At 51.7% G+C, this 11,578-nt stretch overlaps 1 protein-coding gene across 1 annotated transcript; it reads left to right on the top strand.

The window, feature by feature from the left end:
* The first annotated feature begins 4,258 nt into the window (after positions 1–4,258).
* Gas2l2 (growth arrest specific 2 like 2) lies at positions 4,259–11,474 on the top strand. The gene is made up of 6 exons (XM_027923802.3): positions 4,259–4,643; positions 6,200–6,441; positions 7,291–7,398; positions 8,493–8,589; positions 9,113–9,368; positions 9,986–11,474. Exons 1-6 carry the CDS (start codon positions 4,259–4,261, stop codon positions 11,472–11,474), a joined length of 2,577 nt encoding a protein of 858 aa, XP_027779603.2.
* Positions 11,475–11,578: the final 104 nt, after the last annotated feature.

Raw genomic sequence — 11,578 nt, 5'->3', positions numbered from 1 at the left:
ATCAAGTCCAGCCTCATGAGCCCTGAAGGATATGTGCACATCGTCAGGGGTCTGTCGTTGTCAGCAAACAATCTTGGCTAAATGAAGAAAAGGAAATTTCTGAAAGGATATTGACTAGACCCACAGAATCACCAAGAAGATAGAACTGGGCTTTCCACACAGGCAGGACAAAGGCAATCTGGGAGTCCAGAACCATACCTAAAATTCCGCCAAAGAACATGGATCATGAAGGGTTGAATCCCTGACTGCTGCCCCTACAGTTCTGGGAACCAGGTGTGTATGTCACCATGGCTGCTCCCAGAATGGATTTTTTGCTCTACTGGGTGCCACTGGCTCCCTCTCTTGGCCCAGGTGGGTGGGTTTGATTGGTTGAACCAAAGTCACATCTGGGGTGGGACCTGTTGAACTTCCAGGATCCTTCTGGGTGGGAAACTCCCCAAACATGCTTCCAGGTTCAGAATCTCTGCCATATAACGCACGCCCTTTATCGATTATAGGCAGGAGGGGGAGAACTCCACCTTGTTCACTGTATTTTTTTCTTCCAAATTCATTTGCCTGTAACTGACAGCAGACCAACTCAAACTAGCTTAAAGATAAAAGGGTGGGTGTACCCTTTCTCTGTCACCGCTCCATCTGTGTCTTCTGACTACTTAAGATGTTCTCTGACCTAGTAAAAGTGGGAGCACAGATTTTTCTCATTCCTTACAAAAATCCCAGCTCAAATTTTATGTATGTCATTAAATCTTCCAATGGCATGCATTTCCACCCAACTCCCCTTCAGAATTAACTGGATGCTTATTACAGTTCTCTTCCATCTAACACATATATTTAAATTCCTGAGTCTAGGGGTGTAGCTAAGGGGTAGAACCCTTGCCTGGCATATGTAGGACCCTGGGTTCAAGCCCCAGTACCAAGAAAAAAAATCCTGTTCTATGATCAAAAAGTAAAGACCATTTTTAATTGAAGAAGACTAAAAAAGGAATTTATTGATTCATGTAATCTAAGTGTTGGCAAGCTAGAGTCGAAATCCACACCTAGCCTATTTCTGTCTGACTCTTGAGCTCAGAATGGTTCATATTATTTTTAAAGGGTTTAAGAAAGAAAAGAAAAACAAAGAATAATATGTGACACAGACAGTATGTGACTCTCAAAAGCTTAAAATATTTGCTCTGTGGCCATTTACACAAACTGAATTAAAGTCAGAGAAAGGCTTTGCTTTGAGACTCTAGTATGGCGAGGAGTGTAAGTGATCCCTTGTCTCCATTGTTTCCTTTAGTAAAAGGACATGTGATCACCAGCTGCAGTTTCAGCCTGCCTTGCAACTCAGTATGGCGCGATGCTTAAATTGTGATCAAAAGTGTAAGAACGGAAGGGAGTGTGTAACTTCTGCATTATTGTTATTATTTTTATTGCTGTATTGAGGATCAAACCCAGCACCTTATATGTGCTAGGCAAGAAGTGCTCTCCCACTGAGCTCCATTCCTAACCTCACATTGTGTTCTTATAAGGAAGCTCTCTGTCCCATGTCTCTGTTCTCTCTTCCTTAACATGGGGGGATTCAAAGTCCTGGGAAGTCAGAACTGATTGGTTAGATAACAACAATAGCCAAAGAGAGTGACAAGATAGAAAGAACCTGGGTGTCTGTTCAAGCTCACAGGAAGCACCACTTGCCTACCTCTGAGGGGGAGGAATAATCTTTTATTCCGTATGAGCCACTGTTTGGGTGGTTTGAAGTTTTTATTGTTGTTGTTTTTTGGTGCTGGGGATTGAACCCAGGGCCTTGTACATGCGAAGCAAGCACTCTACCAACTGAGCTATATCCCCCGCCTAGGTTGATTTTTATCATAGCAACTTAGCCTGCCACTAAATAATGGTTGGCCTGAAAACAGCAGGATGAAGGGCTTCATTATCCTCAGGTTCTCTCTCCCTCCATCTGTGTGCTCTTTGTGTAACAGCTTCATTCTTGCCTATTGCAGAAGGACTTTCTCTGTGTCCTGGGAATATGGATTCAGATCTATATCCATAAAGTCTGATTGGGAAAAAACCCTGCTCCTATAGCTCCAAATTGAAATGCCCAGGGAAGGGCTTTGTTTGAACTAACTTGAGTCTCATGCTCACCTCCTACATCAGTACCTCTCAGGTAGGTGAGGAAAGGATTCCTCCCTGCCCCAGTGGACATTTGACAATATCTGCAGACATTTTGTTTCACACATTATGGGGAATGGGGATACTACTAGCATTTAATGCCTGGAGGCCAGGGACACTGCTATATATCCTACAGTGCATGGGACAGCCCCCACAACAAAGAATTATCTAGCCTAAAGTATCAACAATGCCAAGGCTGAGAAACAGTGTTTTGAACCAACCTTGTGAATTCTTCAAGAGTTATAAAGGCTGGGCATGGTGGTACATGCCTTTTACTCCAGCTACTCAGGAGGCTGAGGCAGGAGGATTGCAAGTTTAAGGCCAGCTTAGGCAACTTAGACTCTGTCTTGAAATAAGAAAAATCAATAAAAAGGTCTGGAGGTGTGGCTCAGTGGTAGAGTCTCTAGTATGCATGAGGCCTTGGGTTCCATCCCCAGTACTGCAAGCAATGTGAGTTCTTGGCCCACCTGGTCCAAGTCACTATTGTTCTTCCTTGCATGATGGCAGTAGATGAACTCTTGCCTGCCTCCACCTCTGGTCCTGCAGTCCTTCTCCACTCAGCAACCTGCTATAGAAAGTCCTTCCTTTACTCAAAACTCTCCAGAGTATTTTTCATTTCACACAGAGAGAAAGAAAGCCAAAATCTCTGGAGTTACCCAAAGGCCCTGCCTGATCTGGGGCCCCATTTCTTCTCAGCCTCATATCCTTCTTCTCTTTGCTATTCTTAGAATATGCTATCCAAGCTCCTACCTCGGAGATTTTGCATTGGCTGTTCCCTCCGCCCAAGCATTGTTCCTGTAGATAGTTGTGAGTCTCAACTTCTCTCAGGTATCTGCTTAACTGTCATGCTCTCAGTAAGACCCTCCCTGACCACCTTTTATAAAATCCCCCCATACCTTCATCTCTCCTTTACTGCCTTATTTTTCTCCCTGGTGTTTATTGCCATCTTACTTACCCTAGATTTATTTATCTGTCATCCATAATGCAAGTAGCCTCCATGATGACAGATACCTGATCTTTTTTGTTTCTTGCTGTATCCTCAGGCCTTCAATGGTGTCTGGCACATGGTAGGTGCTCAAGAAACCTTCGTTGAAGAATGCATAGCTGTGGCCATCGGAGTGAGGCACTGTGATTGACAGCAAGTTCTAGAAGAATTACATGGTTAAAGCAAGGGATGGAGCAGGTTCTCCAGAGAAGGTGAGAAACACGGTGCGGACAGGGGTGCTGGGAGAATCATGAAGAGAATCATGAAGTCCCACCCAAAACGGTACCTGTGTTCTGATGGTCTGACACTTTCACACATTATTCCTTTATTCCTTACAACACCCCAGAGAACTAGACATTACCACTCCCATTTTACAGTTGGGAAACTAAAGCACTGAGAGGCTAGGGAGTCATGCCTCTTGCACAGAGATTTCAATAAAACTCCTCTGTCTTTGAACTCTATTGCTGTGTCTCTTTCACACTCTTCCTCCAGTACTCGCTACGAGGGGCCCCATCCCTAGCCCCGCTTCTCTCCCCCACGCCCCAGAAGCCCGCACTGGGATCAGTCTGGTGAGAAAAGCCATCCCGAGCCTCTCTGCCGAGCTCCACCAGCTCTCCAGGGCCGGCTGTGCCTGGCAGCCTGTGCCTGCCCGAAGGGTTAAGGAGGAGTGTTTGTAGCAAATGCTGTCTCCAAGGAGAGGAGAGGAAAGCAGAGCGGGGAGGCTGACGGCCATGCCAGGTTCCCTGGCTAGTGGTAGTGGCAGGTGGGAGGCAGCCAGACTAATCTGTCCAGCCCTGGGGGCGAGAGAAGTGTCCTCACCTCCCCCCGTCCCAGGAGGTGCTGAACTCTGAGTGGGCTGGGCAGCCTGAGGGTGAAGTTGCTGAAAGGCCACCAAGTAGGGAAAGTTCTGGCAGGGACTAAGGAATGTGGGGGAGCAAGGGCCCGGCCCAGAGGCTAAAGCCAGCAGCAAGCAGCAGAGCCGGAAGTCCTAGGCTCTCCGAGAGTGGAAGGGGACCTCCCCTACCCCGAATCCAGGAGGTCTGGGCCAAGACCTAGCAGGTAGCAGGAGTATAGAGGCAACAGCGGGACAGCAGAGGTGCCCACCTCCTCCCAGCTGCAGTGCCAGCCATGTCTCAGCAGGGGGGATACAGGAGGAGGCCTGGGACCCCAGGGCTTCCTGTGCGCAGCATCCGGCCCTTCAAGTCCAGTGAGCAGTACCTGGAGGCCATGAAGGAAGACCTGGCTGAGTGGCTGCGGGATCTCTACGGGCTGGACATTGACGCAGCCAACTTCTTGCAAGTTCTGGAGACGGGCCTGGTGCTCTGCCAGCATGCCAACAAGATCACTGAGGCTGCTCTGGCCTTCCTGGCTGAGGCACCTGTCCAAGCCCAAAGGATTCCCATGCCCCGGACTGGGGTTTCCTGCAATGGGGCCGCCCAGCCGCATACCTTCCAGGCCAGGGACAATGTCTCCAACTTCATCCAGTGGTGCCGCAAGGAGATGGGCATCCAAGGTAACTACCCTATCTCAGACCCTTATCTTGTGGGGTGTTCATCCTCTCTGTGAGGGCTAGGCTAGATCTGGGGGTGAGGAGCCTGGTTGTTCCTTACAGGTTTGACTCACCTCTCTTCAACCTCCCTCTCCTCATTGCTTAGCAAATCCTCCCCAAATAAATATTGATGATTCATACAACAAACATACATGAAGCACCTATTCTGTATTGAGCACCTTGCTGGGCATCAAGAAGTGAGGGGGATGAGACCCATTACCCAAGGAATTCATGATCTAGCAAGACACATAGATACAAAAATTACAGCCCAGGTGATGGATGCTCCAAGTCCAGGCGAATGTGCCAGGGAACCAGGAAAGAAATCAGTGACCTGGTGATGTAGAAGTGGGAGCCCAGCAAGGTTACACAGAGGAAGGCGATTTGGGTTAAATCTTAAGGAGATATGAGAAGTTTGGGGAAAAGAGAATTCTAGGCAGATGGACAGCAGTGACAAAGGCACAGAAAAGGTGCTGCATTTGGATGATTGTGAGAGGCTGGGGCATGGAGTGGGGGAGGGTGAAGTGGAGGCAGGAAGCCCAACAAACAATGGTAGGGAGGGACGCAGGCATGCTGGGGCTTGCTGGATTCAGGGGAGTAACATGTCAGGATCTGTCATCTCATTGAACTTAGACTCAGGAATAGGATGTGCCTGAATGTTGTGCCATCCTCCAGGCCAAAGATGGTAGGAGTCAGGCAGGAAAAGGGTCAAGGTTAGGCTCCTGGCTGGTGGCAAGGCATTGAGGAGCAGGATTGGAAGGTTAATAAAACTGGTGTTTGGGCTGAGGGTCTAACTCAGAAGTGGATTGCTTGCCTGTCAGGCACGATGTCCTGGTCCAATCCCAGCACCACTAAATAAATAAAATAAACAGGCGTTTTATGGAGCACTTACCCTGTGTTAGATATTATCTGTAAATGCCAACAACTATTAGCTTATCCAATCCTAACAATCCCATGAAATAGACTACATCTCCACTTTGTAGAAGAGAAAACTGAGACTCAAGTCACACAGCTGGTAGGTGGGAGAGTCAGGACTCAGCCTTATAAGGCAGCATGTGCAGAGCCTGTGCTTGACCCAGACTGGTTTGACCTGGGCTGGGGGTTGAGTCTAGGCGCACTCTGGATGGGGGAGGTGAAAAACCCTGGTGGGAAGCAGGACAAACTGCTTCCTGTTCCTGGACTCAGCCTGAGAGCTGAGTGCGGATAAGGGCAAGGTTGAGGGAACCCTTTCTCTTCTCTACAGCCCACAGCCAGGTTCATGCTTCCTCTGTTGTTCCTCCACGTGTTCCTCCACATCTTCCCAGCCCCAGCTTCCACTGTGAGGCTGGCTGCCCTGTCTGCACCCAGCAGCTGACCAAGCTGCCCAGACCCCTCCTGCTGGCTGTCAATCACCCCAAGATCCTGAAACCTGAGCCCTCTTTCCAAATTTGCTACCTGGGTCTGGGGAAGACCCCAGTGTTCCCACTAGGAGGTCAGTGGGGGACTCACAAAGCCTGTGCCGCTTCTCCCCCGCCCCACACCAGAGGTGCTGATGTTCGAGACTGAGGACTTAGTGCTGCGCAAGAACGTGAAGAACGTGGTGCTGTGCTTGTTGGAACTGGGCCGTCGTGCCTGGCGCTTCGGCGTGGCGGCACCCACTCTGGTGCACTTGGAGGAGGAGATCGACGAGGAGCTGCGGCAAGAGCTGGCCGTGCCCCCACCCGACCCCCCGCCGCCTGCGCCTCCCAAGCGCCATCCCTGCCACTTCCGCAACCTGGACCAGATGGTGAGGTGCCCAGCACGCGCCCTCAGGTCCTTCGCCACACCCCCTCTCCCCCATCCCAGCCAGCCCTCTTTGGGCCACCCACGGCTTGAGCTCTAATCCCAATTGTGTGGCTTTAAGTCACGTTCCACTCTGAGCCTCAACCTTAACCACACGCTGCTGCAATAGCTGTAAGTGTCGCGTATCACTTTTTTTTTTTTTTTTTTTAACCAGCCCGGCCCTGCTTGGCTCTCATTCAGCCCCCGGTGGGATGGGTGTGAACAGGGATGATGGCATCCTCTCCAACACTCTGGCTCAAGGCCAAGTTCCACCACTTCACTACTATGTGACTTTGGGCAAATTATTTAATCTCTGTGCCTCAGTTCCCTCACCTGTAGCATAGGGACCGCAACAGCACCTACCTTCCATGACTGCTGTATTAATGGACCAGCACATGCCAGCATGTGGAATAGTCTGCAGAGAGGGGACACTTCATAGGATAGGGTGCGCTTGCTGTGATTAACCCCATTTCTTCCATTGGAAGAAAGGGAGCTCAGGGAAACTTCTTAACTAAAGTCCTATGATTCAGTGGCGACTGGACTCTGACAGGCTCACCAGATTCTGCAGTCCACTTACTTAGCCATTATACCACCACCTCCATCAGCTGACCCTCAAGGGCATTGGACATAGATGGCTGCTCCTGGTCTTCTCTACCCTCTACTTGCTTCTCAGCCCCCAACCCCAACCCTCAGCAGCAAACTCAGGGGTGGCTCTGGAAGCAGGGAGGATCCCATTTAATTTGACCCAGAGTGGGGGAGGGGACTTGGGTGCCCAGCAGAGGGGAGGACTGAGCCTTCTGTCCACTGATTGCAGGTGCAGAGCCTGGTGAGCCACTGTACCTGCCCAGTGCAGTTCTCCATGGTCAAGCTGTCTGAGGGGAAGTACCAAGTAGGAGACTCCAACACCCTCATCTTCATACGGGTAAGTCTGGTCTGGGGGTGGAGGGGCCCCTACCCTCAGCAGAATAGGGTTTCTTTTCACAGATGTTGGCCAGGATTAAGGGCAAGGACAGGAAGCCACCATACCCTCCAAGCCATCAAGCCTTGGGGCTTTCCTTCTACTTGGAGATTTCCAGGACATTCCTGGCAAAGTTGGCAAGCCTATCCTCTCCTTCCATCAGGACCTGCCATTACCTCCATTGTAGCCCAGTCTAGAGAGTACCCTCAAGAACAAGTGGGGTATGAGGAAGGTACCCTCACTTTACATTCCATTCTACTCTACCCCAGGTTTTGGTCAGAGCAAGGGGCCTAAGAACCCCAAATCTGTGTTCAGTGCATGGCCTCAGCCACATGCACCCCAGAGTCCCCCCTTATATGGCTGGCTGTACATTTCTGCAAAGTGAGTGGTAGTACAAGCTGAGATGTGCCTCCCATTGGATAATAAACCTCCTGATACCTGGGTGCACCTCACCAGAAGTGGTCTGTGCCCAGGGACATGGCCAAACACTTTCCTTGAGTACAGGCCACACCTGGGAGCAGAGCCAGAATCCTGAGCCCTCATCCAGAGCCTGGGGCAGTAGCCTTGTAACATAGGTAGGGGCAACATGTGGTGGCCCCACTTTTCAACTGAGGAAACTGAAGCCTGGAGAGACTATGTGACTTGCCCCAGTGTGGAGTGGGACAGGACTCTCAGAGGTTCTGTCACAAACATCACAGAGGCAAGCCAGAAGCAGTTGGGACCCATTTCAGACACAACCAAGGGCAGGAGCCAGCCCCTCTATAGGGAAGCAAGAGAAAGGAGTGCGCTGGGGCCTGACTACCTGATGCCCATGTGGTCCCTTGTCTAGTTGGGGGACAACTTTCTGTTGGCCAGTTTTGCCACCACCCTTGACAACATATGGAGGTGACCAGACTACAAAATATGCCCGCTCCCAGCCACACGTGTGCAAGGGAGTGCCTGTATGTGATCAGTACACGAATGGGCATATCCCTGAGTGTGTTTCAGAGGCCTTTGAGAGGGTCCAGGAAGAGGAGATGCCCTCCACCCTGCCCTTAACCTCACCCTTGCCCCCTCAGATCCTCCGGAACCATGTGATGGTGCGTGTAGGGGGCGGCTGGGACACGCTTAGCCATTATCTGGACAAACATGACCCCTGCCGGTGTACATCCCTCTGTGAGTCACCTAAGAGTCTTCTCCCTGTGGGGCTGGCGGGTTGGAGAGGTGTAGCGCTGGGTTAGGAGGCCAGCAGCAGAGATGGGAGGTGTGCCCCTACCGTTGGGCAGTTGTGGTGCAGTACTCACTACAGCCACAAGGTGGGGTGCAACACATGCAGAATTGGCATTTGGTCAGTGTGCACCTAGGCAGAGCTTAGGCACAGTGGTGGCACCAAGCATGGTCTTTAGTCCTTCATGATCTCCTTCAACATCTCAGGCTTCCCCAGATAAGCATAGAATCTACGTAAAAGTCTTAAACCTGCAATACATTACACAGCTTTAAACAAGGCCCTCAGCTGGGCCCTCCTCTGACCAGATTGTGTCCCCTAAACTTTTCCTGTAAAAAAACTAGTGCTGCTACTGTAGGCCCCACTATCTTTAAAGTGGGATGGGGGCAAAGCACAGCTGGGTGAGGGGAACAGTGAGTCCCATCATCATTGAACCCTTCCTTCCTCTCTTTCTCTGGGATACTGTGTTGGTAGCCCACAAACAGGGCAGCTTCCTGAAGCCCCCAGGCTCACTGGTGCAGCATGAAGTGAGGGTGCAGGAGGGACCCTCGCAGCTCCAGCCCACAATGACCGTCAGCCGCTCACAGAGCCCACAGCCGCCTCCGGTCGACTGGAAGACATACACCTCTTCAGGCCGAAGGTTGAGGCCTCCTACTTCCGGTTCCCCCAGACCCTGCAATGAACAGGGAGCGGGGGCAGGGGACCTCAGAGAGATGGCTTCATTCTTAAGGTACAGGAGAGGGATGGAGAAGGGCCTCTTTCTTCTTTGGAGTCCATATTCTCAGAGGCGGCCCCACCTCAGATAAAGGGAACAGCACCACACCCTTCCCCTTCCCCACACCAAAAACAAAACAAAACAAAAAAACTCAGATATTTGGAACCAAGATAGCTCCCATTACTTTGGGAACATTTAGGTACTTCCTATGCCCACCCATTTCATAAACAAGGGTGCTGAGGCCCAGAAAGGGAACAAAGCCAAGGTCCTTCTGCCACTTCATGGTAGAGCTGAGACTAAAACCTACCCTCAAGACAGGTGTCCTCTGGTTATCAGACCTCTCTGGTCTGGGTCATCACTCAAAGGATCTGAAGTCACCACAAGCCTGGAACAGGTTTCCTCCTATTTGATATTCAGGGAACCAGGAGAATAGACTTCATCAGGGACTGATATAAGGGGAACTTTGGGACAGTCATGGGGGAGAAGGCACATTTGTCCCACTCAGCATGAAGTCTAGTCAGCATGTAGTCCCAGTCGGGGAGAGGCTATTCTTTCTAGAGCCCGGAGACTGCACTCAATGACCCTCCTGCCTGGATAAATCTCCCCTTCCAGCCTGTGATTTTCATTTTCAGGTCCCAGGAGAGGCTACTCATCCCATCTCGGAGGCAGCTATCAGCAGGAGGCAGTCCACCCAGCCCCCAATTCTCATCTACCCATAGGAGTCGAGACCCACAATGCACTCCATTAGGGAAGAGAGAGGACAAATACCCCAGTGACCTCTCCAGGGGAAGGACTCCCACATCTTGGGTTCATGAAGAGAAATCCAGCCAGGGAATCCATGCCAGGGTCCCTCCCCCCAAGAGACTCCAAGAGGCCACTACCAAAGGGACATTACTAAGAAGACCTTCTCTCCTGTCTTGTCCCTCTGGCGCAGCCCAGCCCTCAGGCCTCAGGCTGCCACTTCAGAGTAAGGCTGAGGGTGCTTCCCCCCAACTCAGGGAGCCGGCATCTGTTCATTCTCAATCCCCTGTCAAAGGACTCACCAGGATCCCCATCCGGCGGTCCCCTGCCCACCCCTCCACCCCAGGAAGCAGCTTTCCAGGCACTGCAAGTGGAGGTCCCATGGCAGAACCAGAGAGAGGCCCCAGTCCATTAAGGGTTGTCACTGGGGACCTGGCTAGGTCCAGACATGGGGACTGCTCTGTAGAAGCGAGGCAGAGAGACCAGCAGGTCACTCCAGGGACGGGAGCACCCCAGGGCCTGAGCCCACAGGAGTGGGAAGGGAGGTACACACCACTGGCCTTGGGCAGAATCAAAGAGAAAGACATCTACTGTTGCCTTGAAGAGGACATTGTGGCCAACATGAAGCTACTAGAGGTGGGGGGTGCCCATCCCCAGAGCACAGGGTCTCGAGTTATCCCTCGTAGTGGAGTCTATGTCCCCAGTCTGGGCGGGCAGTGGCCTGAGCCTGGAGGTCCTTATGACAAAGTCATCCAAGAACTGGCTCAGGGACCCCCCCTCCTTCTTAAAGTGGATCTGGGAGCCTGGAAGGGAGCCTCTAGCAACTCCCTTAAGCCAACTGTCACCACAGGCCCTGGAAACCCAAAAGGGGAGCTGGGAGCCAGAGAGAGTGAGCCAAGGGCAAGAGCAAACCCAAGTGCCATGGGCACCAGGATGAGGGAGATCTCACCTCCAAGAAGGCAGGACTGCTCAGGCCCGACTGTGTCTGCCAGCCTGGAGGCCCCCAGTTCTGACAAAGCCAAGGCATGCCTGGGCAAAGGCAAGAGAACACTCCGGAAGCCCCAGAGAATCCCATCCATCTACAAGCTGAAGCTGAGGCCCAGAATCCGGCCCCGGAGAGACCACAGACCTGAGAAACTGCCTTCCCGAATCCCCAAGCCACTGGCCTACCTCCATCTGGGTTTGGCCAGGGCGCCCCCCAAGGGCAAGCTCTTGAGAGCTGCACTGGGCAGCCAGGAAGGGGAGGCATCTCAGATGGATGGAGCTTTAGCCGGCAAGGAGAAGAAAGAGCCAGTCGCCCCCAAGCAAAGCAGCCCCCAGCCTCAAGTAAGGCAGCTGAATCAAGTCCCACTCCTACCAGAGGAAGAATCTTGGGTCTGAGGAGCCTAAGGATTGGGGAGAAAAGAAGCAAAAGAATGCCCAAGTATTCGAGAAGAGAAGGGAAATTCCCTCACCTCCAAACAGGGCCTTGGCCAGGGGCAGAC

Source organism: Marmota flaviventris, chromosome 17 (genome assembly GCF_047511675.1).
Source record: "Marmota flaviventris isolate mMarFla1 chromosome 17, mMarFla1.hap1, whole genome shotgun sequence".
NCBI lineage: Eukaryota > Metazoa > Chordata > Mammalia > Rodentia > Sciuridae > Marmota > Marmota flaviventris.
The sequence above is the reverse complement of the archived record's forward strand: the minus strand, read 5'-3'. Positions and strand labels throughout refer to the sequence as shown.